The sequence below is a fragment of the Pristiophorus japonicus genome, chromosome 20, assembly GCF_044704955.1.
Source record: "Pristiophorus japonicus isolate sPriJap1 chromosome 20, sPriJap1.hap1, whole genome shotgun sequence".
Taxonomy (NCBI): Eukaryota; Metazoa; Chordata; class Chondrichthyes; family Pristiophoridae; genus Pristiophorus; species Pristiophorus japonicus.
In genome coordinates this window covers 66,483,443-66,499,540 of record NC_091996.1, presented here as the reverse complement: position 1 = coordinate 66,499,540, position 16,098 = coordinate 66,483,443, and the positions used below count along the sequence as shown (strand labels likewise).

The 16,098-nt window shown below is 46.8% G+C and overlaps 1 protein-coding gene across 1 annotated transcript in view; it reads left to right on the top strand.

The window, feature by feature from the left end:
* LOC139232755 (cholesterol 7-desaturase nvd) overlaps nt 1–15,883 on the top strand; it is a 113,871-nt gene extending 97,988 nt beyond the window's left edge. The window contains exons 6-7 of the mRNA XM_070863258.1: nt 5,075–5,251; nt 15,325–15,883. Coding sequence (XP_070719359.1) covers nt 5,075–5,251; nt 15,325–15,486 — 339 coding nt within the window. The 3' untranslated portion in view covers nt 15,487–15,883. The remainder of the gene's footprint in view (nt 1–5,074; nt 5,252–15,324) is intronic.
* The last annotated feature ends 215 nt before the right edge of the window (nt 15,884–16,098 follow it).

Sequence of the window (16,098 nt, the reverse complement as noted above, 5' to 3'; positions counted from 1 at the left end):
TCACCTGCCCCTTCCTGTCCCACCACCTGAGAGCGAATTGGTCACCTGCCCCTCCCCTGTCCTGCCTCCTGAGAGTGAATTGGTCACCTGCCCCTTCCTGTCCCACATCCTGAGAGCGGATTGGTCAGCTGCCCCTTCCTGTCCCACCTCCTGAGAGTGGATTGGTCACCTGCCCCTCCCCTGTCCCGCCTCCTGAGAGCGGATTGGTCACCTGCCCCTCCCCTGTCCTGCCTCCTGAGAGTGGATTGGTCACCTGCCCCTCCCCTGTCCTGCCTCCTGAGAGTGGATTGGTCACCTGCCCCTTCCTGTCCCATCTCCTGAGAGTGGATTGGTCACATAGAAACATAGAAAATAGGTGCAGGAGCAGGCCATTCAGCCCTTCTAGCCTGCACCGCCATTCAATGAGTTCATGGCTGAACATGAAACTTCAGTACCCCCTTCCTGCTTTCACGCCATACCCCTTGATCCCCCGAGTAGTAAGGACTTCATCTAACTCCCTTTTGAATATATTTAGTGAATTGGCCTCAACTACTTTCTGTGGTAGAGAATTCCACAGGTTCACCACTCTCTGGGTGAAGAAGTTTCTCCTTATCTCGGTCCTAAATGGCTTACCCCTTATCCTTAGACTGTGACCCCTGGTTCTGGACTTCCCCAACATTGGGAACATTCTTCCTGCATCCAACCTGTCCAAACCCGTCAGAATTTTAAACGTTTCTATGAGGTCCCCTCTCACTCTTCTGAACTCCAGTGAATACAAGCCCAGTTCATCCAGTCTTTCTTGATAGGTCAGTCCCACCATCCCGGGAATCAGTCTGGTGAACCTTCGCTGCACTCCCTCAATAGCAAGAATGTCCTTCCTCAAGTTAGGAGACCAAAACTGTACACAATACTCCAGGTGTGGCCTCACCAAGGCCCTGTACAACTGTAGCAACACCTCCCTGCCCCTGCACTCAAATCCCCTCGCTATGAAGGTCAGCATGCCATTTGCTTTCTTAACCGCCTGCTTTACCTGCATGCCAACCTTCAATGACTGATGTACCATGACACCCAGGTCTCGTTGCACCTTCCCTTTTTCTAATCTGTCACCATTCAGATAATAGTCTGTCTCTCTGTTTTTACCACCAAAGTGGATAACCTCACATTTATCCACATTATACTTCATCTGCCACGCATTTGCCCACTCACCTAACCTATCCAAGTCACTCTGCAGCCTCATAGCATCCTCCTCGCTGCTCACACTGCCACCCAACTTAGTGTCATCCGCAAATTTGGAGATACTACATTTAATCCCCTCGTCTAAATCATTAATGTACAATGTAAACAGCTGGGGCCCCAGCACAGAACCCTGCGGTACCCCACTAGTCACTGCCTGCCATTCCGAAAAGTACCCATTTACTCCTACTCTTTGCTTCCTGTCTGACAACCAGTTCTCAATCCACGTCAGCACACTACCCCCAATCCTATGTGCTTTAACTTTGCACATTAATCTCCTGTGTGGGACCTTGCCGAAAGCCTTCTGAAAGTCCAAATATACCACATCAACTGGTACTCCTTTGTCCACTTTATTGGAAACATCCTCAAAAAATTCCAGAAGATTTGTCAAGCATGATCTCCCTTTCACAAATCCATGCTGACTTGGACCTATCATGTCACCATTTTCCAAATGCGCTGCTATGACATCCTTAATAATTGATTCCATCATTTTACCCACTACTGAGGTCAGGCTGACCGGTCTATAATTCCCTGCTTTCTCTCTCCCTCCTTTTTTAAAAAGTGGGGTTACATTGGCTACCCTCCACTCCATAGGAACTGATCCAGAGTCAATGAAATGTTGGAAAATGACTGTCAATGCATCCGCTATTTCCAAGGCCACCTCCTTAAGTACTCTGGGATGCAGTCCATCAGGCTCTGGGGATTTATCGGCCTTCAATCCCATCAATTTCCCCAACACAATTTCCCGACTAATAAAGATTTCCCTCAGTTCCTCCTCCTTACTAGACCCTCTGACCCCTTTTATATCCGGAAGGTTGTTTGTGTCCTCCTTAGTGAATACTGAACCAAAGTACTTGTTCAATTGGTCTGCCATTTCTTTGTTCCACGTTATGACTTCCCCTGATTCTGACTGCAGGGGACCTACGTTTGTCTTTACTAACCTTTTTCTCTTTACATACCTATAGAAACTTTTGCAATCCGCCTTAATGTTCCCTGCAAGCTTCTTCTCGTACTCCATTTTCCCTGCCCTAATCAAACCCTTTGTCCTCCTCTGCTGAGTTCTAAATTTCTCCCAGTCCCCAGGTTCGCTGCTATTTCTGGCCAATTTGTATGCCATTTCCTTGGCTTTAATACTATCCCTGATTTCCCTAGATAGCCACGGTTGAGCCACCTTCCCTTTTTTATTTTTATGCCAGACAGGAATGTACAATTGTTGTAATTCATCCATGCGGTCTCTAAATGTCTGCCATTGCCCATCCACAGTCAACCCCTTAAGTATCATTAGCCAATCTATCTTAGCCAATTCATGCCTCATACCTTCAAAGTTACCCTTCTTTAAGTTCTGGACCATGGTCTCTGAATTAACTGTTTCATTCTCCATCCTAATGCAGAATTCCACCATATTATGGTCACTCTTCCCCAAGGGGCCTCGCACAATGAGATTGCTAATTAATCCTCTCTCATTACACAACACCCAGTCTAAGATGGCCTCCCCCCTAGTTGGTTCCTCGACATATTGGTCTAGAAAACCATCCCTTATGCACTCCAGGAAATCCTCCTCCACCATATTGCTTCCAGTTTGGCTAGCCCAATCTATGTGCATATTAAAGTCACCCATTATAACTGCTGCACCTTTATTGCATGCACTCCTAATTTCCTGTTTGATGCCCTCCCCAACATCACTACTACTGTTTGGAGGTCTGTACACAACTCCCACTAACGATTTTTGCCCTTTAGTGTTCTGCAGCTCTACCCATATAGATTCCACATCATCCAAGCTAATGTCTTTCCTAACTATTGCATTAATCTCCTCTTTAACCAGCAATGCTACCCCACCTCCTTTTCCTTTTATTCTATCCTTCCTGAATGTTGAATACCCCTGGATGTTGAGTTCCCAGCCCTGATCATCCTGGAGCCACGTCTCCGCAATCCCAATCACATCATATTTGTTAACATCTATTTGCACAGTTAATTCATCCACTTTATTGCGGATACTCCTTGCATTAAGACACAAAGCCTTCAGGCTTGCTTTTTTAACACCCTTTGTCCTTTTAGAATTTTGCTGTACAGTGGCCCTTTTTGTTCTTTGCCTTGGGTTTCTCTGCCCTCCACTTTTCCTCATCTCCTTTCTGCCTTTTGCTTTTGCCTCATTTTTGTCTCCCTCTGTCTCCCTGCATAGGTTCCCATCCCCCTGCCATATTAGTTTAACTCCTCCCCAACAGTACTAGCAAACACTCCCCCTAGGACATTGGTTCCGGTCCTGCCCAGGTGCAGACCGTCCGGTTTGTACTGGTCCCACCTTCCCCCAGAACCGGTTCCAATGCCCCAAGAATTTGAATCCCTCCCTGCTGCACCACTGCTCAAGCCATGTATTCATCTGCGCTATCCTGCGATTCCTACTCTGACTAGCACGTGGCACTGGTAGCAATCCCGAGATTACTACTTTTGAGGTCCTACTTTTTAATTTAGCTCCTAGCTCCTTAAATTCTTTTCGTAGGACCTCATCCCTTTTTTTACCTATGTCGTTGGTACCAATGTGCACCACGACAATTGGCTGTTCTCCCTCCCATTTCAGAATGTCCTGCACCCGCTCCGAGACATCCTTGACCCTTGCACCAGGGAGGCAACATACCACCCTGGAGTCTCGGTTGCGTCCGCAGAAACGCCTATCTATTCCCCTCACCATCGAATCCCCTATCACTATCGCGCTCCCAATCTTTTTCTTTTTCCTGCCCTCCTGTGCAGCAGAGCCACCTACGGTGCCATGAACTTGGCTGCTGCTGCCCTCCCCTGATGAGTCATCCTCCCCAACAGTACTCAAAGCAGTGTATCTGTTTTGCAGGGGGATGACCACAGGGGACCCCTGCACTATCTTTCTTGCACTGCTCTTCCTGCTGGTCTTCCATTCCCTATCTGGCTGTGGACCCTTCTCCTGCGGTAAGACCAACTCACTACACGTGATACTCACGTCATTCTCAGCATCGTGGATGCTCCAGAGTGAATCCACCCTCAGCTCCAATTCCGCAACGCGGACCGTCAAGAGCTCGAGGCGGATACACTTCCCACACACGTAGCGCCCAGGGACACCGGAAGTGTCCCCGAGTTCCCACATGGTACAGGAGGAGCATATCACGTGACCGAGCTCTCCTGCCATGTCTTAACCTTAGATACCCTTAAGTTGGTAATAACAATGTTACAGTTCACTTACTGATATAAAAAAGAAAAGAAAAGCTACTCACCAATCACCAGCCAATCACTTACCCCATTGGCTGTGACGTCACTTTTTGATTACTTTCTACTTCTATTTTGCTTTCTCTCCCGCTGTAGCTGCACCGGTACGCTGGCTCTCGATCTCCCGCTGGGCTTTTGATAGGTCGCTCCCCTCTCACCAACTGCCGCTGGCTCTCGATCTCCCGCTGGGCCTTTGATAGGTCGCTCCCCTCTCACCAACTGCCGCTGGCTCTCGATCTCCCGCTGGGCCTTTTATAGGTCGCTCCCCTCTCACCAACTGCCGCTGGCTCTCGATCTCTCGCTGGGCCTTTTATAGGTCGCTCCCCTCTCACCAACTGCCGCTGGCTCTCGATCTCTCGCTGGGCCTTTTATAGGTCGCTCCCCTCTCACCAACTGCCGCTGGCTCTCGATCTCCCGCTGGGCTTTTGATAGGTCGCTCCCCTCTCACCCGCCCCTCCCCTGTCCCACATCCTGAGAGCGGATTGTTCACCTGCCCCTCCCCCCCCCCCCCCCCCCTTGACCCCTTGTGCCTCGATTAATAAGGCTAAGAATCTCATATACTTTTTTATCTCTGTTTCTGCGCCCTCCACCCCTCCCCCTGCCCTGCTCATGCTATTTTGTCTTGTCAAAGGTGGGCCCTGGCATTGTCTACCTGCTGTTCAACCACTCGTTCCTGGGCCATGGGATCATCCTGCATTGCGTGACACCCGTGGAGCCTCTGCTGCAGAGAGTCACCCACTCCATCTATTACCAGGCCAACATGCCTGCCATCATCCCCAAGTTCATCTTGAAGGCAGAGTGTATACAGGTGAGTGCTGTTGCTGTGAGCGTGGGCGGTGTGTGTGTGGAAGGGGTGGGGAAGAGGCAGGGGCTGTTAAAAGAGGGTTTTCTTTTACTAAGGACTTGCGTTAAAGCATTTTAAAGGCGTCAGCCTTGCGTCAGTGGGTAGCACTGCCTGAGTTGGAAGATCTTGGGTTCAAGTCCCACTCCTGAGACTTGAGCACATAATCAAGGCGGACACTCCAGTGCGTTCTCGGAGTGCTGTGCGAGGTGCCGTCCTTCGGATGAGATGTTAAATCGAGGCCCCATCTGCCCTCTCAGCTGGACGCAAAAGATCTCGCAGCACTATTGGAAGAAGAGCAGGGGAGTTCTTTCCACTGTCCTGGGCCAATATTTATCCCTCAATCAACATCACTAAAACAGACAATTTGGTCATTATCACATGGCTGTTTCTGGATCTTGTTATGCACTAATTGGCTGCCCTGTTTCCTACATTACAACAGTGAATACACTTCAAAAATAACTTCATTGGCTGTAAAGCGCTTTGGGACATTCTGAAGTCATGAAAGCACTACAGAAATGCAAGGCTTTCTTTTTATTTAGTTCTGAGTCACAGGTGAGGCTGGGGGTGATGATGAAAGGCTGTGGGCTTGTTTCTCACTTGCCTACAGGTGACGGATTATATCATCATTGCTCGCCTGAGGACTAATCTTTCCCACAGCACAACCAGTGCCAGTGTTCGCTCCCAGTGGTGCCCAACCACTGACTCTGCCCGCTGTCAGTGCTCCCAGTGAGTGACGGAGCCCCCTCCCAGAGCTGCTCAACCAGTAACTGTGCCCACAGCCAATGCTCGCAGTGACAGTGCCCGCTCCCAGTGCTGCCTAATCAGTTACTATGCCCGCTGTCAGTTCCTGATCCCAGTGAGTGACACTGCCCACTTCCCAAAGTCTCTGAGGAGACCATGTGAGGAGACGGAATCTGTGTCCAGATTTGAAGTGAGGCCAGACCAAAGTCTTGTACAAGGATAAAACAGTATGTCTTGTCTTATACTCAATTATCCTTTGAATGCATCCCTACACCCTATTTGCTCTAGCTATCGCTTCACGGCATTGCTCGTAAAGCTCTAGAGACGTAGGCACTAGAATGCCCAGATTTCTTTCGTTTTCCACCTTCTTTAATGCTTTTCCTCGCGGGGGTGTATGAATGTTGAGCATTCACCTGTCCACATTTGTAACACTGCAGTTATTCAAGCTATATATCATTTTCCAGTCATGAGCCCCACATTAGGATCTGCCTGAAGCAGACAAGCATCGTCTACAGTCCTGACACTCGCATAGATCTGAGTATTGTCTGCAAATGTGCAGATCGTGCCCCCAACACCTACATCTAGATAATTAATAATAGTGACGAGCTACAGTCCCAATATCAATCCCTGCGGGACACCATTCGTGACTGGTCACCAAACAGACCCAAATCCATCTATAATTTTTTGCCTACATTCTGGCAACATTCTCAATCCAACACACTATATTTCCACTAATGCTGGTTATTTTGATCTTGTAGAGAAGCCTCTTGTCTGGTACCTTATCAAAAACTTTTTGGAAGCAAAGGGTAATGGTTGATGGGTGTTTTTGTGACTGGGAGGCTGTATCCAGTGGGGTTTCGCAGGGCTCAGTGCTGGGTCCCTTGATTTTTGTGGTATATATCAATGACTTGGACTTGAATGTTGGGGGTATGATTAAGAAGTTTGAAGATGACACTAAAATAGGCTGTGTGGTTGATAATGAAGAAGAAAGCTGCAGACTGCAGGAAGATATCAATGTACTGGTCAGGTGGGCAGAACAGTGGCAAATGAAATTCAATCGGATAAGTGTGAGGTAATGCATTTGGGAATGTCTAACAAGGCAAGGGAGTACACATTAAATGGTACGACACTGAAAAGTGAAGAAGAACAAAGGGACCTTGGAGTGCAGGTTCCCAGATCCCTGAAGGTAGCAGGCCAGATCAATAAGGCATATGGAATACTTGCCTTTATTAGTCGAGGCATGGAATGCAAGAGCAAGGACGTTGTGTTTGAACTGTATAAAATACTGGTTAGGCCGCAGCTGGAATATTGTGTGCGGTTCTGGTCACCACATTACAGGAAAGATGTGATTGCACTGGAAAGGATGCAGAGGGGATTTACAAGAATGTTGCCTGGACTGGAGAATTTTGGCTATGAGGAAAGATTGGAGATGCTGGGTCTGTTTTCTTTGGAAGAGAGGAGGCTGAGGGGAGACCTGATTGAGGTGTATAACATTATGAGGGGCCTGAATAGAGTGGATAGGAAGGACTTGTTTCCCTTGGCAGAGGGCGCATAGATATAAAGTAATTGGGGGGAGGTATAGAGGAGATATGAGGGGAAATTTCTTCACCCAAAGGGTGGTTGGGGTCTGGAACTCACTGCCTGAAAGAGTGGTACAGGCAGACAGCCTCAGCCCATTTACAAAATACTTGGATGTGCACTTAAAGTGCCGTAACCTACAGGGCTATGGACCAAGAGCTGGAAAGTGGGATTAGGCTGGATAGCTCTTGGTCGGCCGGCGCAGACATGATGGGCCGAAATAGTCTCCTCCTGTGCTGTAAATTTCTCTGATTCTATGACTAAATAGGCAATGTCTACAGGATTACCCTCATCCAACCATCCAACCATCACAGAGACATGGCTCCAGGGTGACCAAGACTGGGAACTCAACATCCAGGGGTATTCAACATTTAGGAAGGATAGACAGAGAGGAAAAGGAGGCGGGGTGGCGTTGCTGGTTAAAGAGGAAATTAATGCAATAGTAAGGAAAGACATTGGCTTAGATGATGTGGAATCGGTATGGGTGGAGCTGCGGAATATCAAAGGGCAGAAAACGCTGTTGGGAGTTGTGTACAGGCCACCAAACAGTAGTAGTGAGGTTGGGGACAGCATCAAACAAGAAATAAGGGATGTGTGCAATAAAGGTACAGCAGTTATCATGGGCGACTTTAATTTACATATAGATTGGGCTAACCAAACTGGTAGCAATACGGTGGAGGAGGATTTCCTGGAGTGTATTAGGGATAGTTTTCTTGACCAATATGTCGAGGAACCAAGTAGAGAGCTGGCCATCCTAGACTGGGTGATGTGTAATGAGAAAGGACTAATTAGCAATCTTGTTGTGCGAGGCTTCTTGGGGAAGAGTGACAATAATATGGTAGAATTCTTTATTAAGATGGAGAGTGACACAGTTAATTCAGAAACTAGGGTCCTAAACTTAAGGAAAGCTAACTTCGACGGCATGAGGCGCAAATTGGCTGGAATCGACTGGCAAATGATACTTAAAGGGTTGACGGTGGATAGGCAATGGCAAACATTTATTGATCACATGGATGAACTTCAACAGTTGTACATCCCTGTCTGGAGTAAAAATAAAACAGGGAAGGTGGCTTAACTGTGACTAACAAGGGAAATTAAGGATAGTGTTAGATCCAAGGAAGAGGCATATAAATTGGCCAGAAAAAACAGCAAACCTGAGGACTGGGAGAAATTGGATCAGTTCCTATGGACTGGAGGGTAGCAAATGTAACACCCCTTTTTAAAAAAGGAGGGAGAGAGAAATGGGTAATTATACACCGGTTAGTCTGACATCAGTAGTGGGGAAAATGTTGGGATCAGTTATTAAAGATGAAATAGCGCATTTGGAAATCAGTGACAGTATCAGTCCGAGTCAGCATGGATTTGTGAAAGGGAAATCATGTTTGACAAATCTGGAATTTTTTGAGGATGTAACTAGTAGAATGGACAAGGGAGAACCAGTGGATGTGGTGTATTTGGACTTTCAAAAGGCCTTTGACAAGGTCCCACATCAGAGATTGGTGTGCAAAATCAAAGCACATGGTAATTGGGGGTAATGTACTGGCATGGATAGAGAATTGGTTGGCAGACAGGAAGCAGAGAGTCGGGATAAACGGGTCCTTTTCAGAATGGGAGGCAGTGACTAGTGGAGTGCCGCAGGGCTCAGTGCTGGGACCCCAGCTCTTTACATTATACATTAATGATTTGGATGCAGGAATTGAGTGTAATATCTCCAAGTTTGCAGATGACACTAAACTGGGTGGTGGTGTGAGCTGTGAGGAGGATGCTAAGAGGCTGCAGGGTGATTTGGACAGGTTAGATGAGTGGGTAAATGCATGGCAGATGCAGTATAATGTAGATAAATGTGAGGTTATCCACTGGGTGGCAAAAACAGGAATGCAGAATATTATCTGAATGGTGGCAGATTAGGAAAAGGGGAGGTGCAACGAGACTTGGGTGTCATGGTTCATCAGTCATTGAAAGTTGGCATGCAGGTACAGCAGGCGGTGAAGAAGGCAAATGGCATGTTGGCCTTCATAGCTAGGGGATTTGAGTATAGGAGCAGGGAGGTCCTACCGCAATTGAACAGGGCCTTGGTGAGGCCTCACCTGGAATATTGTGTTAGTTTTGGTCTCCTAATCTGAGGAAGGACGTTCTTGCTATTGAGGGAGTGCAGCGAAGGTTCACCAGACTGATTCCAGGGATGGCTGGACTGACATATGAGGAGAGACTGGATCAACTCGGCCTTTATATACTGGAATTTAGAAGGATGAGAGGGGATCTCATAGAAACGTATAAGAGTCTTGACGGGATGGGACAGGTTAGATGCGGGAAGAATGTTCCCGATGTTGGGGAAGTCCAGAACCACGGGACACAGTCTTGGGATAAGGGGCAGGCCATTTACGACTGAGATGAGGAGGAACTTCTTCACTCAGAGAGTTGTTAACCTGTGGAATTCCCTGCCGCAGAGAGTCGTTGATGCCAGTTCATTGGATATATTCAAGAAGGAATTAGATATGGCCCTTACGGCTAAAGGGATCAAGGAGTATGGAGAGAAAGTGGGAAAGGGTTACTGAGGGAATGATCAGCCATGATCTTATTGAATGGTGGTGCCGGCTCGAAGGGCCGAATGGCCTACTCCTGCACCTGTTTTCTATGTTTCTATGTTTCCAGATTGTAAGATATGACCTTTTTATGAACTCATGTTGGGTGTCCCCAATATATACCTCTCTATCCAAGCAATCATCTGTTGCACACCTAATGATTCCATCAAACATCTTTCCTATTACTGATGTCAAACTAATGGGCCTATAGGCTTGCACAGCCCTGCCCTACCTTCCTGAGGACCCTCGGGTGGATATCATCCAGCCAGGCTGCTGTCTATTTTCAAGTTCCTAATTCCATCTTAATCAATGTGTTCATCTCATTTAATATTACTAGTTTTATTATTAAAGTTATTCAATTCTAACAGTTGAGTATCATCTCCAGGTTTGTAGACCGAAGCGAAGTACTTATGTAATATTACTGCCATACGCAGGGAGTCCTTTGTAACCTATCCTTGAACTCCCTTCAGTGGCCCAATACAGTCTTTAACAGTTTTCTGACTCGTCACATAACTAAAAAAGCTCTTCCCATTACTTCCACAGTTGTCTATGATCCTCTTTTCCATTAGCCTTTTAGTTGATCTAATAGCAGCCTTCGTTTTCTTTAGTTCTTATACTCAACTCTGTTTAGTTGAATATTAGATTCCTTTAATTTACAGTATCATTTCTGTTTATATCTTATTTGTCTTTGTATATAACCAGTCAGCCACCTTGGCCTTTTCTTACCACACTGCCTTCTTTTGGCTTGAAGGGAGGAAGACTCCAGTGGTGAAGAGCTTTGAGAATCATATGTCCAAAGTCACGTGCTCCTCCCAAGCACGCTACACTCATCACAGGTCATGTATCAAATCACTCACATACTGTGTCCCAAAATGTTATTTTATGAAAGAAATCTATCCAGTTTAAATAAATCAACACGAACTGTTTCTACCGTCTCCCCAGGGAGTGTGTTGGAATCATAGAATAGTACAGCACAGAGGAGGCCATTCGACCCATCAAATCTATGCCGGCTCCTCCGAAGAGCAATCCAGTTAGCCCCACTCCCCCGCTCTTTCTCCATATCCCCGCAATTTTTTCTCCTTCAAGTATTTATCCAATTCCCTTCTGAATGCTACTTTGAATATATGGTATCCAGCACCCTATCAGGCAGTGCATTCCAAATCCTAACTACTCATTGCGTTAGAACGTTTTTACATAGATTGATCACTCACTCAATGCGATAGAGTTTCCACAGATTAATTTTGAATTTACTCTCCTTCAAGCGCAGATCGTGTCCTCTGGTTCTACTCTGGACAAGGTCAAAAAGCTTGTCATGATCTACATTATCGTGTCTCTCGAGCATCCTAAAAACAGCAATCCTCTCAACCTTCTCTTTCCCAGTGAGAGCATGCACAATCTACATAATCATTCCTCCTCTTAATCCAATCCCTCCATCCCCTCAATCACTCTGGTTGCTCTCTCCCCTGTATCCTATCAATAGCTGCAATAACCTTTCCATACTGTGGCCACCAGAATTGTACACAGTATTCTAAGTGCAGTTGCACCAATGATTTATAAAGTGATGGGATTACCTCACTATTTTGGCTCAATATTGACCTTTGAATACATCCCAAGATGGAACTCCCTCCCTAACAGAACTGTGGGAGTACCTTCACCACACCGACTGCAGCGGTTCAAGAATGTGGCTCACCACTACCTTCTTGAGGGAAACTAGAGTGGGCAGTAAATGCTGGCCTTGACAGGGATGGGCCACAGCCTGAGAATGAATTTTTAAAAATCTGATTTGCCTTACTCCCTGCCACCAAGCATTGCTGCAATTGCTTCAATTTATTGCTAACCATGACCTCATTTATTACTCAGTAAGTCTCTCACTGATTTATTTTGTCCCCATTTGAAGGACTTTGCATTTTTTACATTGAGTTTCATCTGCCCAATTCACAAGTATTTTCAATTCCTCAAGTAGCTTATCCTTTTCAGCTGTGCAGTCTACCACCTTCATTAGCTTTGTATCATTTGCAAATTTAGTCACCACTTGTGACTCCTAGCCCCAGACATTTATAAAGATATTAACAAAAGAGCCCCCTGTGGGACTCCAGTGGTAACATTCTCCCAGGCCAGTGACAATCCCTGTACCTCCACCCTCTGGGTTCCATCAATCATCCATTGTATTAAAGGCCTTGCAGAAATCCACATACGCCACACCCATTGCTTTACCCCGATTAAGCTCCTTTCTCACACCCTCAAAGAAAACCAATAAATTGTACAAAATGTTGCACTTTTCTGAGTACAGTTTGGAGAGGAACAGAGTGTTGTCCCAGTTTCCAGGCCAAATTCCCCCCTAACCCACGTTGCCAATAGCAACAACTTGTATTTAGATAGTGTCTTTAACATCGGAAAACATCCCAAGGCGCTTCACAGGAGTGATTATAAAACAAAATTTGGCACTGGAGATATTGGGACAGGTGACCAAAGCTTGTTAGAGGTAGGATTCAATGAGTGTTTTAAGGAGGGAAGAGAGGTAGAGAGGCTCAGGAAGGGAATTCCAGAGTTTAGGGCCTTGGCAGCTGAAGACATGGCCCCAATGGTGGAGCGATGAAAATCGAGGATACAGAAGAGGCCAGAATTGGAGGAGTGCAGAGATCTCAGAGGGTTTTAGGACCGGAGGAGGTTGCAGTGATGGGGAGGGGCAAGGCCATGAAAGGTTTGGAAAACGAAGATGAGTATTTTCAAATTGAGCTATTGTTTAAGCGGGAGCCAATGTAGGTCAATGAGCACAGGATGATGGGTGGACGGGACTTGGTGCGAGTTAGAATATGGGCAACAAGGCTGAAGATTCTGCAGGTTGGAAGGCCGGCCAGGAGAGCATTGGAGCAGTTGAGTCTGGAGGTAACAAACTGGCTTGTGGGATCTTGGCAGCATAGGATGACTTGCCAGGTATATAAAAAGGAAAAGAGTGACTAAAGTAAATGTTGATCCTCTGGAGGATGAGACTGGAGAATTAATAGTGGAGAACAGGGAAATGGCAGAGACGTTGAACAAATATTTTGTATCGGTCTTCACAGTAGAAGACACTGTTGCACACCAGCCACCACACGGGCTTGACAGAACTAAGTCTTGGTCCAGTGGCAAGGGTTAACCAGGACGACTGGAGACCAACTATGCTGCACAGACCGAGCGCACGCACATATCGCAGTATGGGCTGGCCTCTGCTTCCCCTGGGCCCTCACCTCTCCTGGACCCTGAACCCTCATTCACCACACCTCCGCCCATGATTTTTATATACTAATCAGCAGCACCACCACCAGCAGCACGACCACGACCACGAATCGAGGAAGACTTGTTTCCACTCCTCAAGTGAGTTCTTTGGTGGCTGTACAGTCCAATACGAGAGCCACAGACTGTCACAGGTGGGACAGATAGTCGTTGAGGGAAGGGGTGGGTGGGACTGGTTTGCATTATGCTCTTTCCGCTGCCTGCGCTTGATTTCTGCATGCTCTCGGCGATGAGACTCAAGGTGCTCAGCGCCCTCCCGGGTGCTCTTCCTCCACTTGGTGCGGTCTTTGACCAGGGACTCCCAGGTGTCAGTGGGGATGTTACACTTTATCAGGGAGGCTTTGAGGGTGTCCTTGTAATGTTTCCTCTGCCCACCTTTGGCTCGTTTGCCATGAAGTTCTGAGTAGATGGCTTGCTTTGGGAGTCTCGTGTCTGGCATGCGAACTATGTGGCCTGTCCAGCGGAGCTGATCAAATGTGGTCAGTGCTTCAATGCTGGGGATGTTGGCCTGGACGAGGACGCTAATGTTGGTGCATCTGTCCTCCCGGGATCTTGCGGAGACATCGTTGGTGATATTGATTGCAGCTTGAGGTGTCGACTGTCCATGGTCCATGTCTCTGAGCCATACAGGAGGGCGGGTATTACTACAGCCCTGTAGACCACGAGCTTGGTGACAGTTTTGAGGGCTAGGTCTTCAAACACTCTTTTCCTCAGGCGGCCGAAGGCTGCACTACGCACTGGAGGCGGTGTTGGATCTCATCGTCGATGCCTGCTCATGTTGATAAGAGGCTCCTGAGATATGGGAAGTGGTCCATGGTGTCCAGGGCCGTGCCATGGATCTTGATGACTGGGGGGCAGTGCTGTGCGGCGAGGACAGGCTGGTGGGGTACCTTTGTCTTATGAATGTTTATCGTAAGGCCCATGCTTTCGTACGGTTTAGTAAATACGTCAACTATGTCCTATATATATATATATATATATATATGTATTAAAATGCATAACACATAGAATAAATATTGATATATATAAATACATTGCACAAAAATATATTTATATATATATATATCACACATTACACATGTAGAAAATCTATATTACACATATAGAATGAAAACAATATATATATATAAATGCATTACATGTAGAATATATGTATATATAAATGCATTACACATATAGAATATATACATTACACACAGAATATATACACATTACACATATAGAATGAAAACATATATATAAATGCATTACACATATAGAATATATGTATATATAAATGCATTACATTGGAGGCTGTTCAGAGAAGGTTCACTAGATTGATTCCATAGATGAGGGGGTTGACTTATGAGGATAGGTTGAGTAGGTTAGGCCTATACACATTGGCGTTCAGAAGAATGAGAGGTGATCTTATTGAAACATGATTATGAGGGGGCTCATCAAGGTGGATGCAGAGAGAATATTTCCACTCAGGGGAAACTAAAACTGGGGACATAGTCTTAGAATAAGGGGCTGCCCATTTAATACTGAGATGAGGAGAAATTTCTTCTCTTAAGGGTTGTAAATCTATAGAATTCTCTGCCTCAGAGAGCTGTGGAGGCTGGGTCATTGAATATATTTAAGGCAGAGATAGACAGATTTTTGAGCGATAAGGGAGTAAAGGGTTATGGGGAGTGGGCAGGGAAGTGGAGCTGAGTCCATGATCAGATCAGCCATGATCTTATTGCATAGCGGAGCAGGCTCGAGGAGCCAAATGGCCGATTTCTTATGTTCTTATGTTGCCGTGTTTGCCTGACTGACATCGCACGTGGCGGCGGGAGGTGAGGATTAAATTGCTGCGTGAACGACACATCCTTTCTCTTCCAGTTTGAGCGGGATGTGATGATCTGGAACAACAAGAAGTACATCTCGAAGCCGCTGCTGGTGAAGGAGGACTCTGCCATCGCTCGGCACCGCCGCTGGTATGCTCAGTTCTACAGCCCAAACAGCCCCCGCTTCACCACCCAGCAGGACAATCTGGATTGGTGACCAGAGCTCAGGCCCCTCCCCCCACACACCCGGAGCTCCACCGTCAATCTGCGACGGGCAAATCACCGAGCGAGCAGACCCATTGGGAGTGGACAGCTGCTGCCTAAGACTATCTCATCGGTTAAAGTGGTTGAGGTGATCTCAGAACTGTACATCACTACCACGGACTTGGCTTCACATTGGCCATCAAGGAGAAATGGTTTTGCGTTCATTTTTACAAGAGATTTTATATAATTATGACTTATTTTTTGTTAATCATAACTTGCGTTAATGGGCTGGAGCCGCTGCGGCTTAGCACAGCCTGCAATAGCTTTTACCCAGTCTGTACCAACAGAGTGTGTTCGTGGCTATCGATCAGCTGCGGGCTTGTGTCAGTGGCCATTTCAGACTATTTAATGGAGAGGGTCCGATACACATAACTATCCTGAACTGGTAACTTGCAGTCAGACAGTGTGCAGGGGTCAGGTGGGGGTGAGGTTACAGTCCGTGGCGGGGGGCGGGGGGTGAATTACAGTCACAAAGTGTGTGGGAAGGTCCAGGGGGTGTGGGTGGCGGTTGAGGTTACAGTCTCACAGTGTGAGGGAGGGTCTGGGGCAGGCGGGGTTTACAGTT